General features: G+C 43.0%; 1 protein-coding gene across 3 annotated transcripts in view; it reads right to left on the reverse strand.

Annotated features, from left to right (window-relative positions):
• PAH (phenylalanine hydroxylase) overlaps window positions 1-17766 on the reverse strand; it is a 73800-nt gene that overhangs the window by 12805 nt on the left and 43229 nt on the right. For all 3 annotated transcript variants that reach the window (XR_013634991.1, XM_078850512.1, XM_073323553.2), the window contains exons 4-10: window positions 14206-14294; window positions 12033-12100; window positions 8827-9023; window positions 8164-8299; window positions 5555-5624; window positions 2081-2137; window positions 440-535 (exon numbers count right to left, since the gene is read on the reverse strand). Coding sequence is in view for 2 of the 3 variants with exons in the window: in XM_078850512.1 (XP_078706638.1) it covers window positions 440-535; window positions 2081-2137; window positions 5555-5624; window positions 8164-8299; window positions 8827-9023; window positions 12033-12100; window positions 14206-14294 (713 nt within the window). In the remaining variant the exon portion in view is untranslated. The remainder of the gene's footprint in view (window positions 1-439; window positions 536-2080; window positions 2138-5554; window positions 5625-8163; window positions 8300-8826; window positions 9024-12032; window positions 12101-14205; window positions 14295-17766) is intronic.

Genomic DNA, 17766 nt, shown 5'->3' on the forward strand with positions numbered 1-17766 from the left:
TCATAACTCTTCTCTGAATCCTCTCCAATTTGTTGACTTCCTTCTTTAATTGAACTGAATACAGCATTTCAGTAACAGTTGCACCAGTGCCTAACACAGAGATAATATAACCTCCTTACTCCTATTCAAGACTCCAAGCATTACTTTAGCCTTTTCGTCCACAGCATCACACTGGGAGCTCATGTTCAGCTGATTGTCCACCATGACCCCCAAGTCTTTTTCAGAGTCATTTCCCAGTCCTCCACCCTGTAAGTATGGCCTGCGTTCTTTCTTTCTAGATGTATGGCTTCACATTTGGCTGTATTGAATTATAGTACTCCATTTAATTCAATCTGGATGCACAGCATTAGGTGAAGATACAGTAACATTTACATAAGAAACACGTAATCAAAAAAACCCCATGAATCATGTAGCTATTATGACGTTATTGGGAACAAACCTGCAACTCGCCAAATGAAGACAGCAGCCCAGCACCATAGGCCTTTATTGCATCACCTTCTTTACAGAGTCCAAATTCCACCGTAAACCAATAGACCTAACATGAATATTAGACAGAAATAGATGATTCTCTAAGCAAACACTATCTGACCATGAGGCACTGATTTTTAAGTATTTGGAACTTACATTTGCTAGATAAAGTTAGTATTTAAACCATAGCTACATAGATAAAGTTTTTAAATAAAGACTGTTTTAAAATGGTTCATTTTTACTGAACAGATCTGCTCTTCTTTCAGTGAAATTCACCCCTTTGAAGAGGGTCAGCACTAGGTCTACGTTTCACTTACATCCTACTTAAGCCATCCAAATAGCCATGTGTGTATCCAGATCTGCTTACTTTCCTGACAGAATAAGTTATTTTTTACAGCCTTTATATTTGTTGGCAGAACAGAGCCAGAGAGAGAAATGGATTGTAATATGGATTGTCAATCATTGACAAATGTTGAGTTTTGTTCCCTTAGTGAAACAAATTGTTTCCTGTTTCACATGTAGGGCACCAAGATATTACAGAGACAGGGGAGAGCAAAAGAGACTAAATTGTTAGCAGAACCCTGACAATTGCTTATGGTTCGGCTTGGAAGGAGCAGATTTTTATCAGTAAATGTTGGTAATCATCAATTTCACTGTACATGCACAAGGCAAAGAAAAAATATTTCCAAAGATAACAATTGAAATTTACAGATCGGTGGAGTAAGAAAAATGCTGCCTGAGAACTTACTAGAGTTTGATTTAAGAATATTTACTTTGTATATTTTGACATGTGATGTTAACACTTTGCATTTTTCAATCTTAATGTCTACTACTGTCATTAAATAATTGTCCCCCCCATTATTTCCCACTTCTGTGAAAATTTAAATAGACAAAAAATGAAAAAGTTTAAAAAACAGAATTTTGTGCAACTGTGAAAATTTAAATGTTTAAAATGCTTAAAAATCAATATCAATATTAGCAGTCAAATTTATAAAAGAAACAAATAAAAGTGGAATTCTGCCAAACCTACTTATGCTGCTTAAGCTAGAAAGAACACAGCTTGACTTTCAGCTGGAATTCATAGAGATCTGGGTCTCAGCTCTCCCACAGTAGGGCATGAGTAACTCCCATTGACATCAGAGGGAGTTATTTGTACCATAGGGTGGAAGAGCAGAGTCCTTGGCCAGTAGAACAGCTGTCAAAGCTGTCTCCTCCTGCACATTTGCAGGAGAAATGAAGTAACTGCAGTATCTCCTTACCAGAAAGGGTCCAGCTAGAGCAACTATACTCTGGCTTTTCTTGTTTAATCACAACTGTCAAGTCAATAAGGCTCTGATAGGATAAGCTTTCTTATTATCCATTAAGGCAAGTGTTTACCGGTGGGATTTTCCAAAGTGCTTATAATTGGCCTAATTTTGCTTCCATTAAAGTCAGTGGGAATTCCACCACTGACTTCAGTGGAAGCAGAATTAGGCCAGCCCTCCACCCCAGATCTTCAAAAGGTATTGAGGCACTTCACCCATTGAAGTCCATGGGAATCAGGTGCCTAAATAACTTCTGAAGATCTGGGCCTGAGAGCTTTGCAAAATCCCATCCTAATGTATTAAATTACCGTAGCAAGTTTCTCAATGTATTCATCCGGCGCTCCCAAGGATGCAAGTCCAATTTCCTGCAATAATAAATCATTGTTCTTCAAGCTGTTTAGTGCAAACATTGCTTCTAATATGCCTTATTTCATTGTTCACTTTTTAATTACCATCTAGCACCACCACACACAAATGTTAACAGGGCACCTTACCCTAGTGCACCAGCAATTGTTAACCAGAAGTCCCTATGGAAGTTAATGAGGGTCTCTGTCTAAATTTCATTTGCATGGTGTGACCCATTGGACCTGGCATGTAGCCCATTTCCACTGACTTCAATAGGCTTTGGATCAGGCCAACAGTAAGCAACCAGCAGAATCTTACAATAAAAAGATGATAAGTCAACCACAAAGCAGATACTTTAAATATTTATCATTGTTCTGGTGGACCCTGGTGGAAAGTGAACATAAGAACATAAGAACGGCCATACTGGGTCAGACCAAAGGTCCATCTAGCCCAGTATCCTGTCTTCTGACAGTGGCCAATGCCAGGTGCCCCAGAGGGAATGAACAGAACAGGTAATCGTCAAGTGATTCATCCCCTGTCGTCCATTCCCAGCTTTTGGCAAACAGAGGCTAGGGACACCATCCCTGCCCATCCTGGCTAATAGCCATTGATGGACCTATCCTCCATGAACTTATCTTGTTCTTTTTTGAAACCAGTTATAGACAACATCCTCTGGCAAGGAGTTCCACAGGTTGACTTTGCGTTGTGTGAAAAAAGAATTCCTTTTGTTTGTTTTAAACCTGCTGCCTATTAATTTCATTTGGTGGCCCCTAGTTCTTGTGTTATGAGAAGGAGTAAATAACACTTCCTTATCTACTTTCCCCAAGCCCGTCATGATTTTATAGACCTCTATCATATCCCCACTTTGTCATCTCTTTTCCAAGCTGAAAAGTCCCAGTTTTATTAATCTCTCCTTACATGGCAGCCATTCCATACCCCTAATCATTTTTGTTGCCCTTTTCTGAACCTTTTCCAATTCCAATATATCTCTTTTGAGATGGGGCAACCACATCTGCACGCAGTATTCAAGATGCGGGCATCCCATGGATTTATATAGAGGCAATATGATATTTTCTGTCTTACTATCCATCCCTTTCTTAATGACGCCCAATATTCTGTTCACTTTTTTGACTGCCACTGCACATTGTGTGGATGTTTTCAGAGAACTATCCACAATGACTCCCAGATCTCTTTCTTGAGTAGTAACAGCTAACGTAGACCCCTCATTTCATATGTATAGCTGGGATTATGTTTTCCAATGTGTGTTACTTTGCATTTATCAACATTGAATTTCATCTGCCATGTTGTTGCCCAGTCACCCAGTTTTGACAGATCATTTTGTAGCTCTTTGCAGTCTGCCTGGAACTTAACTATCTTGAGTAGTTTTGTATCATCTGCAAATTTTGTCACCTCACTGTTTACCCCTTTTTCCAGATCACTTATGAATATGCTAAATAGGACTGGGCCCAGAACAGAGCCCTGGGGGATACCACTATTTATCTCTCTCCATTCTGAAAAAACTGACCATTTATTCCTACCCTTTCTTTCCTATCTTTTAACCAGTTACCAATCCATGAGAGGACCTTCCCTCTTATCCCATGACTGCTTATTTTGCTTAAGAGCCTTCAGTGAGGGACCTTGTCAAAGGCTTTCTGGAAATCTAAATACACTATATCCACTGGATCTCCTTTGTCCACATGCTTGTTGACCCCCTCGAAGAATTCTAGTAGATTGGTGAGGCATGATTTCCCTTTACAAAAACCATACTGACTCTTCCACAACAAATTATGTTCATCCAGCTGTCTGACAATGTTGTTCTTTACTATAGTTTCAACCAGTTTGCCCGGTACTAAAGTCAGGCTTACTGGCCTGTAATTGTCAGGGTCACCTCTGGAGCCCTTTTTAAAAATTGGCGTCACATTAGCTATCCTCCAGTCATTTGGTACAGAAGCTGATTTAAATGATAGGTCACAAACTACAGTTAGTAGTTCTGCAATTTCACATTTGAGTTCCTTCAGAACTCTTCGGTGAATACCATCTCGTTCTGGTGACCTATTACTGTTTAGCTCATCAATTTCTTCCAGAACCTCCTCTAATGACACCTCAATCTGGGACAGTTCCACAGATTTGTCACCTAAAAAGCGTTTCCCCATAAGCTCATATGAAATGGTTCCAGATGCTAGGGACACAGTGTGAAAAGAACCTACTCTTATCTCAGGAGCTAACTGTGAGTTTGAACCACAGAGACATCCACATGGGTGTAAAATACCCAAAGTGCAGAAAAAAATACAAGCCCAACTCAAGAATGTGTATAGCTAACTTGCTCTAAAACACAGACTGCATGCTGCAGAGTCAAAGGCTATGTCCTCACTGCAAAAAAAGAGGGCTATCTTGATGTAAAATCCTAGCAGGAGACAAGGCAGAGGCTGCTTTTGCCTCGATGTAGCTAGTCAAGGTAAACCCCAGGGCTGTGGGAGTGTGTGCACATGTGAGGGTTGGGGGACTTAGGGGTAACAGGGTTGACCTCCACTTACTACACCAAGGTAAAGACTATCTGTGCCTTGTTTCAGCTAGGATTTACACTGACTTAGTTATCTTGATGTACAAACACACCCCTTGTTGCAGTGAAGATATAGCCAAAAGCTCAGTCCCTTCCTGAGGTTTGGTGTGATTAACAGAGAAATTAAAAATTAACAACATACAATACAAAGTAGCAGCTCAAATTTTCTCCACCAGGTTTGACGGCTCTGAGGGTTCCAATCTTACCTCACCTCAGCTACTCTGACGCCCAAGTCACTCCAACTCCTGTATATCAGAGTGGGGTAACAAGTCATCTGACTCAGATACCATTTAACCCTTTCTAAGCAGGATTAACACCTGCTAAGAGGGTGTTAGGCGAACACTATCAGCCTGTTACAAGGGATATGGATTCAAAAACCAAAACTACACAACAATGAAATCTATATTTTGTATACACTAGGGTTTTTTGCGTGAACTAAGTCTAATTTTTTAAACAATAAATAAAACAGGTCCTACTTAAATGTATGTAAAGCAAAATTTTAAATCACATTACATACTTTGCATCACAGATAAGCCTATGTGCTTCAACTCTGACTGAAGGGATCACTTCTGGGAGACAGGGGAGTGCATTTTCTATGCCCATTCAGTTCTTAGCAACTTTGTTGAAACTGCCAATGCAGCTGCCAATTAATATTATGTTTACCTGTCCATAAAGAACTAGACCTTTTCACATAAATTGCTGAACAGCAGACAGACAATAAATATTTGTTTCTACATGGGAAACTGACTCACCTGACCTCAACTAGATTTGAAACAATAAGCTAGAAGTTGAAAGCTCCATAACCCTTTACTAACTTTCTGAATTATCCAGTTTCTGGCATTGTAAGTTACAATGATAGAGTAATGTATGCACTTACCTGGGAAAACTGAGCAAAGCTAATGTCAGCAAACAGAGGTACATGTCCTAGGAGCTCATGGCAAACATCACTAGAGAAAATAAGCTGTATGAATTAACTTTATTTCAAAAAAAAGTGTAGACACACTAGTGTCAGAGTCTCTCCATGTGTACAGAGAAGAAATCATATTAGAGAGAAATGCCCAAGATCCAGAGGGAAAGGAATTTCTATCTCAGGTACTTCTGGAGCCCACACTACTGTGCTATCTGGGTCTCTCACAATTTATAACAAATTTATGCTCACAACAGCCGTGTGAGGAAGGGAAGTACTATTTCCCATATTTCACAGAAGAGGCGCTAAGGCCTGGGGAAACTAAGTGATTTGCCCAAGGTCACACAGGCACTTTGTGGTGAAGCAGGGAATTGGGAGCAGATCTCCCAAATCCTAGGCTAGTGCCCTAGCCACTGGACCATTCTCCCTTTTCATTTTTTTAACAATAATCACTGCTAACAGCTGAAGAAGGGAACAGTAAAGCAAATCTTGGCCGTAAGTAAAATATACCTTGTATATTCAGCCCTGCACAGAGAAGCAGCTCAAGACCTATGCACCACTTAAATCCCACAAAATAAGTGCAGAGGCTTTATGCCAGCCCTTTGCACAGGATGAACATAACTCTCTTTGAATTCCTGGGCCAAGTTCCTGAAGCCAACACCTGTAGGTGTAAACTATACCTTCCTGCACCACCCTGGGCCCCTGCAACCCAGAGGGAATTCTCCCTGCCGGAGGAGATGCTGTGTTGGAGTTTTTACCCTCACATGGACTTTTCAGCCATGGAAGTAGGGGGCAGCTTTAGTTTATCATGTGGCCTCACAGGAAGCAAGCTGACTGGGCTGTTGAGGGGATGCACTTTGGAATCTGCCTGGCCAAGCCTGCTTTGACCTTTGCCACTCACTTCTTGCGCTGCTGCAGCATCCCACTGGCAGACTTCCCTTCACACTCCTACACATGTGGCGGTTTGCCAAAGCTGCAATTCTTGTGCTTAAAGCTCCCAGATGGCCAGAGCATGTGTTTCAGGGAGAGCGGGACTAGGGGTTTCTGGTAGTTGGAAAGGCAGAGAGGAAGTTGTGTGGGGGTGTGCAGCTTTGCCATATCCCTGGCAGAAAGGATTGGGTGGGAGAGAAAAGTAGAATAGGAAGGAAGAAGGAAAGAGGGAGGAGGAGGAGATTCTCCAGGCAGCACAGGGGCTGTGGAAGACTCTCTATACAACTCTGAATGGACATGCAGGGAAACACGGTAAATTGTGCATAGCAGAGCAGGGCTCCACATAGATCAACATGGAGGGAAGTGGAGTAGTGCAGGCTAGGGACAGGGAGGTGGCCAGTGAGTCTGAGTTATGAGGCGTCAGTGGTCCCAAGCCCCTGTGAAAGGAGAGAACAGGGTTCACGTCCACTATTGCAGAGCCGGGACTGGAGTAATGGCTCTTGAGGGACTGTGAAGTTGCCTTCAATTTGCAGGTGGGGTTGTGTGGGAGGATAACACCCACTGCACAAAATGGTTGAACTCTGGTTTTGTGCAAGGGAAGGAGCCAAATTTAACCTAGACTGAGAAGAAATGAGAGAGGGAAGAAAGAAGAATGAGGTGAGGAAAAAATGGAGGGAAAGGAGGAAGTGAAGAGAGGAGTAGGAAGTAAAGAAATAAAGGGGAAAGGAGAAACAGAAAAAAACCCAGATTTTTTTAAAGAAAAAGAGAAAGAAAATAAACACAAGGTAGAGTTAGCAAAACCAAAGGAAAAATGGAGAGAGAGAGAGAGAATTAAAGATGGAGATGAAAGGAGGCGAGAAAGGCATAAAGGAATGTAAATGTGGCAAGAAGGAAGAATAAGAGATCTCTGATAGTCAGTTAGTGATGCTGTTCAGTTCAAGAAGGGCTAGCAGAGGAGGGGACAGCTTACAGAGACAGAGCTACACTCTCTCGCTAAGGAGACTAGAAATCCCTTCTAAAATGTTCAGCTGAGAGCAACAATATAATGTGGATACCTCAATATGGCACAGGGTCATGCTTTGCCATGAGGATGGTATGTTATTAATAGGGCCCTACCAAATTCATGGCCATGAAAAACGCGTCACGGGCCGTGAAATCTGGTCTTTTGTGTGCTTTTACCCTATACTCTACAGATTTCATAGGGGAGACCAGCGTTTCTCAAATTGGGGGTCCTGGCCCAAAAGGGAGTTGCAGGGGTCACGGTTTTGCCACCCTGACTTTTGCGCTGCCTTCAGAGCTGGGTGGCTGGAGAGCAGTGGTTGTTGGCCAGGCGCCCAACTCTGAAGGCAGAGGCAGTAGCAGCACAGAAGTAAGGGTAGCCATACTGCAACACCCCCTACAACTCCTTTTAGGATCAGGACCCCTACAATTACAACACTGTGGAGTTTCAGATTTAAATAGCTGCAACCATGACACTTATGATTTTTAAAATCCTATGACCGTGAAATTGACCAAAATGGACTGTGAATTTGGTAGGGCCCTAATTATTAACATTAGTATTAACTGCAGTTATTATTTACTAACCCAACTGCATAGTTAACCTCTGCAGCTTATGCAGCCCTGTTTACCTTCAGTGCCAAAGTACTTACGGTTCTGGTGTGTACATTGGTTTAGATCCATGGCGGATGTACTGTGTAGAGTGAAACACTCTAAATGCCAAACCAGCCAGGAAATCCCGAGAAGACAGCAGGCCAGCCACAGGGCGTAAGCGGAATCCAGTGCAGGCTTTAGGGAGAAAAAGGGTCCATTTAAAAAAGTCCATTGGACTTGGTTTATGCCTCTCCTTTGGGTCCTGGGAACTGGACAGAGCTTTGCATCAGTTTTCTCTCTTAATTATAAGCTTGGGTACCAAATAGTGGAGAACTCCCTAACTGCCCAAGGAACTTACGTGGACACCGTCATCACAGTATCTCTGTGCCTCACAGTCTTTAATAAATTCATCCTCGACACATGCCTGTAAGGTAGGGGAGTTCTTTTATCCCTACTCTATTATCCCTATATGGTCCTGCTTTGAGCAGGGGGTTGGACTAGCTGACCTCCTGAGGTCCCTTCCAACCCTGATATTCTATGATTCTATGATTCTATTTCACAGGTGAGGCCCTGAGGCAGAGAGTAACTAAATGATTTTCCTAAGGTCACACAAAGTCTGTGGCAGAGCAGGAAATTTAACCTAGGGCTCTCAAGTCTCAGACTAACACCCTAACAGCTGGACCATCCTTCTTCCCTATTGGGCTATTTTAACACAAACATACTTTGCAAGAATCTTGAAACGTCTTCAAGTTGTGGAATATTATCCTCCTGGTAGCCACAGTATTTTTCCAGTAGAGGAAACACGTGGTTGTGTTCATAGCAAGCGTGAGTTGGATAGAGAGTCTTCAGCTCCCTGAAGACTATGCCCCACGTTTTCTTTTCTTCCTCTGTGTAAGTCACTTTAGGAATAGGCTGCCCACTGTAAAGCAAAGAGCATTTTTAATCCACAGTGAAATAGATACACCTTAAACCAGCAATATAAAGAAGTGTGTTGTGTCACCGACATCTGTGCTTGTATTCCCACCTGGAGCTGGACAGGAGTTGGTGCGAGTGACGAAAATCCCTCTTCTCATATACAGCAAGAGAGAAAATAATGTGATGGAATAACTCTATTGAATTCAGTTGAGCTACGCTGTCATTTAGATCGTACACTCTTAAGGGCAGAGGTTGTCTCTTCCCCTGTGTTTGTTCACTGCCTGGCACAATGGGGGCCTGATCTCAGTTGCAGCCTTTTGGTTCCAGTGTCGCAAAAATAAACTGTGTTTATTTTGCTGCTGCTGCTGAACTGCTAGCAAAATTCACTGGCTGCTGTCTTTCATTGATTTTCCTTTATTGATGTGCAGAAGGTTGTTGCATTTCATGCCTATTGATTTGTTCTGACGTTCCTACTGTGGTCAGGAAAACATCAGTTCTGAAGATGCACAGCTCTTACTGGTTTAAGTATCTTGGAGATGTTCCTAATCATCACTAAATGCAGATTTTGGTAAATTTGATTTAAAAAAATGAATAACCCCTGGGTCAAATTCTGCCTCAATCACATGTTCATGGAGCTCATGCTGATGTTAACAAGAGTTAGGCACCATGAACCATGAATTTGGCCCTATTGCCTTGGAATTAATCGGGGGGAGGAAGATTCCTTAGCAATAAAGAAAAGGGCCATAGGTGAATCCCCCAGCTTTTAAAATCAAAGAGTTTAAGCAACTTAATACTACTGGAATAATGCAAGGGCTTTCCAAGCCCCGAGATTCATTGTTAAACTCCAGTGATACCCCACCGCCTCCCACTCTCTCATTTTAACTTCGGCCTGGGGGCAGCTCCCCAGTAACTCTGTAATTTTCTGCCTGTGTGCATCAGTCCTCCTTGATCTATGGAGCTTTAAACATGCTCTTGAATTATTAAGATTGCTGGGGGACCACTGCTGTTCCTACAGCACTCATTGTTCCTAATTAATCTTTGGGCCACCTTCACGGGGCTGGAGAAGGAAGCAGAGGCTTAGCGCACTTTCAGATATCAATCAAAAGGTCCCAGAGATCAATAGGGCAGGGACTAGGGAAGGAAGCAAGAGAAAAGGGAGCCAAAAGCAAGGGAGAGGGAAGGCAGGGAAGTAGGAATTCACGCTGGGGAAGGATAAGAATAAAATGAAAAAAGAAAAAGGAGCAAAGGAGAGGAGAAAGTCAAACAAGCAGCAGATATGGGCAGAAAAGACACGCCAGGGGAAAGCAACAGGCTGGGGAGGGGGGGAAGAGATCAAAGGAAAAGAGGACAAGAGAGCGTGAATCCGTTCATTACATGGCTGTCCCACTTCATGTAGCTGATTTTTAGAGGTAATGGCACCTGGATTTTATAGTTACCCTTTAAAGGCCCATCAACCTTCCCATCAACCCCAACAAGCTCCAAGTTCACAGGGGACCTTCTGTGCCTGGATCTGCCCCTTTTTACACAGATGGGAACTCAGCTGCCTTCATAGCACTGTTTCTCACTCCTCTGCTGAACCTGCAACAGGGCATCTCTGCAGGGCTCAGGGTCTGAGCGTGCGGTTACTGGGTGGCTGGCTGGCTGGCCCAGGGTGGGTCCAGAGGGGTCTACACAGTGTCCCTTCTTCTTTGTGAAGAATAAAAAAAAAGCCAAATTTCTTTGCCATCTTGTCACTGTTCTATTATTATTCTATTATTTAAAAGCATGGAGCCCAAGAACTCTTGATAGAATACGAAGGAAACGCATAAAATCCCAGCCCGGTCTGTCTCCCGATATGGACACATCTTAGTAATACTGATGGGTCTCATCCTCCGAACTTGTTTCAGGTTTGGTAATAGCTATTTTTGATACTTGTTCTATCATTTTTATATAAAATTTGGCTGAAGTCTGCAAAGTAAGGGACAAATTCTGCTCTCAGTTACAAAGGCTACAATTCCACATATTCCTGTAAGTGGGGATGTATCTCTGTAACTAAGATCAGAACCTGGCCATATAGGCTTACCCAAACTTTCTAGCCAGCAAGCAGGTTCCTCTCTGATTTCTTTGACTCCTTTCAAGTAATTAAACAGAGAGGTTGCATCTTTTGTTTTGTAACTTAGATTGTAAGCGCTTTGGGGCAGGGACTGTCTTTCTGTTCTGTGTTTGTACAACAGCCTGCACAGTGGGACCCTAAGTAAAATTAATACAATAAAATAATAATAATAATAATAATGGTTTAAAAATCATGAAACACGTGGTCTAATCCTTTGAAGTCAAAGAGAGCCTTACCATTGACTGCAAGGGTTGGGCCCACTAGGTATAATATAAAAGCGTGAATGACTTTGGGGGAGAGTTTTAGTTCCTATTGTCATTCAAATTTGACCGTGAACAGAAAAAGAAATAAAAAGCAGAAAACAAAATGAAGTCTATCCTAGGGAAGTGGATCTGCTGGATTTGTTTATTTTGCTTGTGAAATGAGAACCTAAATTGCTCAATGCAGCTGGATCAGACATGATAAAAGTAGAGTAACAAGCACTGGATTAACAAGAGGACCATAAGTTATTCATTATTTTAATAGTGTGTGCAGCTCCTTTAATGTAAAATATATACACTCTCCCCCTCTCCACTGTTTAATATGGAGAATACCAGAAGCTGCATTATTCAGTGCTCAGGTCTTTGTAGTAGCATGTGATACTGTTGTACAATTAGACAACAAAGCTTGGTGCTGGAGTGTGGTGAGGGGACATGTTCTCATTTGAATGTCCGCCTTGAGCAATTTACTTTTGTTTTGCTGTAATTTTGGATAAATGCATTTACAGGAAGATTTAAACACATGCCAAGAAAGAAGGAGCCAACAGCAAAAAGGAAATCCCTGACAAGAATTTGTTGTTGCGGTGATGAAAGGCCAGTGACAGGGTGGGAAGCATTCACTTGTGTGACTGGTGTCTCTCCTGCCCGTGTGGTGCACACTCACTGTCTGTAGTTGTAGGCGATGTCAGCAAACTCCTTTCTCCGGGCCCGGTAAACAGGATCTTTGAAACCCTAGGAGGAAACAATTAAAATGTACTCCTCTTGCTTAGTGGGAACAATGCAGGGTTCAGGCCTTAATCCTGCTCCCCCTGAAGACCCTGGGAGCTTTGACACTGAATTCAGAGGGAGCAGAAAAGCGATCTTAGGCTAAAATCGAGATCCCAGCCCCCAGTGTGGACACCAAGTGCACAAGAGCAAGCAAGGAAGACTGCTTCTTCCCAGGCTGAATGACGGCTTTGCTGAAACAGCATATGCAGGCTGTTTCCACCCTCCCACCAGAGGGTGCGTGGGAGAGAGACAAGAGGATCCATTTAGCAGCAATTTCCCAGCCTTACTCACGTCCCGCCTCCTCCAGTTCTCTGCATGCTGCCAAGCAGGGGGCTCACAAAGAGAAGAACTTCACTTATTACCACACAGGGGGTGTGCACTCGGACGCATGGCTCCCCCACACATTCAAGCTAAAAATCTCACCTGTTATACATTTATTTCTCACAAGGTTCATCTCGCCAGTGAGGATTAGGCCTCACCTGAAGAAGAGCTCTGTGAGAGCTCAAAGCTTGTCTCTCCCACCAACCGAAGTTGGTTCAATAAAAGGGATTCCCTCACCCCCTTGTCTCTCTCATATCCTGGGACTGACACAGCTACAATGCTACATACTCCCGTCTTTGTCTGTCTTGTCTATTTAGAATGTGAGCTCTTCAGGGCAGGGCCTGTCTCGCACTATGTGTATGTACAGTGTTTAGCACAATGGGACCCCTGTTTCAGTTGAGACCTCTAAGTACTACTCCAATATACAAATAATAATGGTCATTTGGTTAACCCCAGCACAGTACAAGATGAAACAGGATCTGGGGACAACTGTGAAACAACCAGATATCCAACACAGTTGTATTAGACCAAAGTGTGCTCATACACCAAAAGGGACCAGGTGATCTGAAACGTTATTCGTTATAGAATAGAATGGCATAATAGAACATTTATCCTATTTTTAGCTCCCACGTCTAGCTAAACGATAGCACTTGAGTGACTCCTAGTTTTTCCTCCTGGCTGCATCCTAAATTCTACTATCCTTTCTTACTATACCATATGCCTCGTTGTGCTTTGATTTTATGAGAACATAGAGGAAACTGACCACTAGCTAAGGAGTTCTGCCAGCTAGAACTGAGCGGCTTCATTCACTTTAATACCGGAGTTTTATTTCTTTTTTTTTTGCTTTCAAGAGCAACATTGTTTTACGACATGCTCATCTCCCAGTGCAACAAATGAGAAGGCTCTTGATTCAGTTTGCTGAAGTAATTGCATCTTCTTTCCTTCTGGTTTTCATGTGGCCGCACTGAATATCATGAATCGTTGTACGTGATACACAGCGCACTTTGAATTAAGCAACAGGTAGGGAATGACTAATCACCCCATCTCAATTCCACTAATAGCTGCAATTCCTGCTGTGCTGCATGTACCTGGGTATGTTTTGACATGGAAATAAGTTGTTCTTTGGGAGGGGGTGGGAATGGAAAGTATATTTGCATCAAGAAAAGTCTTTAAAACACTTAAGGATTCATGTGCTGACTAGCACAAACAAATGTGCTTTCATTATTTAAATTGCAAGCCCCTTGGAGCAGGGACCACTTCTTTTACTGTGCCTTGCATCATAAATGCCATATCGGCATGCAACAAATAATATGCAGGTATCAATCAACTATACATTCATTATAAAAGGAAAAAAAGCTCATCATATCCCCATACTGGAATATGGGGAGTGTCAACTTTCTGCGGTCCATGAAGTACAACATGGCCAAAAAATTGTTCGTCAAGATACCACTTCCCAGAATCCTTTGCATATGTGTAGTTGGGAGAAAGTGAGTGTGCCTGTGATGACTGGGGGCTCTGGAGAGCCCCAGCTGCCATAATGCTTGGGGCTGCTGGTATTTGCATAAGTTAGAGCAGCCTCCAGACTGATCTAATTTATGTCAGGGACCAGCTCTCAAACAACCCTAGTTATGGGAACTGCCTTTGTGCCTCCCTGGACCACTAGAGTTACCCTGGTATAGAACATGTGGACATGAGAATCCCAATACTATAAAGTTGTTCTTTGTTTAAAGGTAGGACTTGTTTCTTACAGGGTGGTCTGCATCCAGTTCAGCTCCATAACTTAGGATCTGATTGGCAAATCTGTCAAGCTCCTGGATAGTTCTCGGGAACCACGGCACTACAAAACAGAAAAGAAAATACAAATGAGCCTCTTTTCAGTTTAGCTTATCTTGGGGATCTCATCTAACTCTTTCCATTTCTTTGATATAAATATAAAGTAGGATAAACACTGGCTAGATTCACTGGTACTTTTCGGAAGTGTTGTATTGCACTAGTGAAGCAATGCAACAGTAAACCCAGCTTCATGAGCCAGTTAAATTAGGTTTATGGCTGTTTTGCATTGTTAGAGCAATGCAAAGCAGCTGGAGTAAATCCAGCTTTTGGCACTGTTTGCTTGTGATGGTTATTATTTATTGTTTTATTATTGATATTTCTCAAATCATCAGAACATAGGAATTACCAGACTGGATCAGACTCAAGTTCCATCTAGTCTAGTATCCTGTCTCTGACAGTAGCCAGAGTCAGCTGCTTCAGGGGAAGGGGGGAAGAAACCCTGCAAGAGGTAGATATGGAATAATCGGCTCCATGAAAGTCTCATCCAATTCCTAATCTCTGCCACTTCAGCTGGTTTAAGCCATGAAGCAGTATACAAATTAAACAGCACTCTAGTACATCTGATTAGTGTTGTATCAATTAATGGACATTGCAATAACTCACAAGGTGTCATTTCAAACAGCAGGAACAGGTCTGTTTGTCCATTGCCCCGCTACTTTCAAATGCTTTTGCATCAGTGCACAGTAGGTGTAAAACGCTACCAACATTGATTTCAGAGTCTTTTGCATCCAGCTTGTACTCACACTGCATGAGCATGAGAACTACATGAGATGCAGGGCAATAGAGAATCAGGCTCCATTTCTTTTTATTTGTATCAGAGATAGAAAAATGGCACCCAAATCTCTTGAGAGCAATAACTATAATAGGAGAGGGGGTCATTACAGCTCTTGTGGTGACAACAGCACTGCCTTCAGCTTGGATGTCACATGGAGCTCGCACTCTGCATTCGTGTGCCTTATTCTCTTCATGCAGGATACAAGTAACTGCCATTGATATCAATGGGGGGTCACTCATCCCAGAGGGCCCCGGAGTTTAAAGTGGAGGGTTCAAGCCCAAGAGCTCTCAGTGTTCTCTCTACCAGCTGAACTGCACCGTGACTTATATGAATTTAGCCTCTTTCATAAAGGTGCATCATTCATCCAAGTGAGTGCCTTAAAATGCTTCCCATGCCCTGCTTTCTGCCCTAAGGAGGACACTGCTGCTGAGTGAATCAATTTTATTTTGTTTAACATTTTGGTTTTTAGTTAATCTCAGCTGCCAGAAAAGCTCTGCACCAACAGCTCTGGAAAGGGAAGTCCTGTATAAATCCTCCAGGGTGCACAGCCAGCTGCAGCGCAATCCCTCCCACAGTGCCCTGCGGATGTTCCCCAACCCTGAGCCGCATGGACCACCTAAGGGATGAGAGGATCATTCCGTCTCCAGGCCTATTCAGTCCTTGGTCTCTCTGCTGAGACTCACAATAAAGAAAGCATTTATGGGGTAGGGTTTAAGTAATGCGGACACCTGCTCATCAGAATTGGAGTCAGACCACTAGCTCATTTCACATAGGCCCCAGAAAAGCAGGCTGCATTTATGACAACAGGGTGGCATGCTTCCGTGACATGTCCATCTGTGCCAGGGCAGTGTTCTGCACACTAATGTGAGGGTTGTGCTACTGTCTTTGTGCTTTTAGAATTCCTGCCGCAAACAGTTTCTACACATCAAAACAGGCTCTTTTTAGTGCGGTGTTTTGGTTTTTTCCCTTTAATGAAAGTGAATGTGGCTTTGTACTGCAGAAAGAAATGGTCTTTGGAGCCCCATGCTACCAACTTTAAGCAGATCTAAGAAGTTAGTCACTAGATGGCAGCAGCAGTAGCATCAAAATCTTGCCCGACTGAATGTATTTGTTTTTTAGCGATAGCTCCATTGTTTCTCTAGAAATATTCAACTACTTTACTACTTTGTACTTAATTACTACTTTGTAAGTAATTTGCACCCGCTCCGATTAAGTAAGCAAATGGGACTTTGTTATGAAATAACGGTTTTACTTGATACAAAAGTCCCTGTCAGCCGACACACTAAAAGAAGGCAAACCTCATACAACAATCCTGGAGGATGCCATTATCTTCTACATTGATTGCCTTGGCAACTAAGCTACTGGCTTTATGGTCAGGAAACCTGGGTTCTGTTCCCAGCTCTGCCAATGACCTTTTGTGTGAATCACAGCACCATGCCCTGCCTCAGTTTCCCCATCTGTAAAAATGGGGGTGACAACACTCTGTAAAGTGCTTTGAGATTTTGGGAGGAAAAGTGCTACCATGAAGCTACATGTATATTATTAATTATTGCCACCACATATTGCCATTCCCAGGGAAGCTCTAAAATCCATCAGATCTGAACACAGCAGAAAGCCCAGTAGTAACTGTGAAGCCTGCTATGCCCTGTGATGGATTTCAGTGTGTGCAGCTCTGAGACGATGGTCTGTTAGGGATTTTGGAGAGGAACAGGTATTCCTCTGAACTAGAAAGGTTTGGGTTCAAGTAATTGCTGTTCCAAGTGTGGATGAATTAGACAAAAAATAGTATCCAATAAACTTTTATTACCAAAGTTTTTGACAAACTGGTGACTTACAAACTGTGGGGCAGATTCATTCCTGGGCTGGCACCAGCCTAGGACCAGAAGGGAGGTGGTTTGTTTCTCTCTTATGTGGGCTGCTGGTGACCAATATGGAGCGTTGTGAAGATTAGAGCAGCCCTCAGGACTCCCCAAACTTGTACCTTTGCATTAGTGGCCCCCAAGGGGCTCTTGCAGGGACCCAGACTCACCAGGACACAAGTCCAGCCTAATCACACCACCTTCAACTACTCCCCTCTCTCCTCTGGCCTCACTTCACCTCACCTCCTGTGTCTGTCCCCCCGCATCCCACCGCCGAACACCCTCTGTGCCTGGGGCTCATGTGGATTCAGCTCAGAGCTGGTGGGGTGGCTCTGTAGTAAGGGAAATCCCTGATGAGGGAGGCTTTATACCTGCCCTATGGTCCATTTGCACCAACCTCACTGGTACAAAGGGGCTGCAGCAGAAGGCTGAAGAGGGCCCTGTGAGTCTTCTGTCAAGAGCTTAGTATTCTCAGCACCCAAGTCAATGGGAATTGAGGATGCTGAGCACAGCATGGGATTTAGCCCCTCTGCCCTATACATACAGTAGGAATCAGAGCAGTTAGAGATGTGAGAGAGCTGCTGGGGTATATTGTCCGGCAATGCAGTTCAGAAAGACCTTCCCCAACAATGCTAGCAACAGTTTAAAAATATCAAATCAAATTAGGCTCTCAATGAATTTGTCAAATATTTTGTTTGCTGACATGTTTTTGTGGGGGCTAGCAAACCAGACATGCTGGCTGTCTGCACTGTGGTTAATGAATTGCCAGAGCAAGCTGTTGCAACAGGGAGCCTCTGTGAAGACTTCAAGAGAGAACATGGGCTGATCAGTAATAAATATTG

The sequence above is a fragment of the Lepidochelys kempii genome, chromosome 1, assembly GCF_965140285.1.
Source record: "Lepidochelys kempii isolate rLepKem1 chromosome 1, rLepKem1.hap1, whole genome shotgun sequence".
Taxonomy (NCBI): domain Eukaryota; kingdom Metazoa; phylum Chordata; order Testudines; family Cheloniidae; genus Lepidochelys; species Lepidochelys kempii.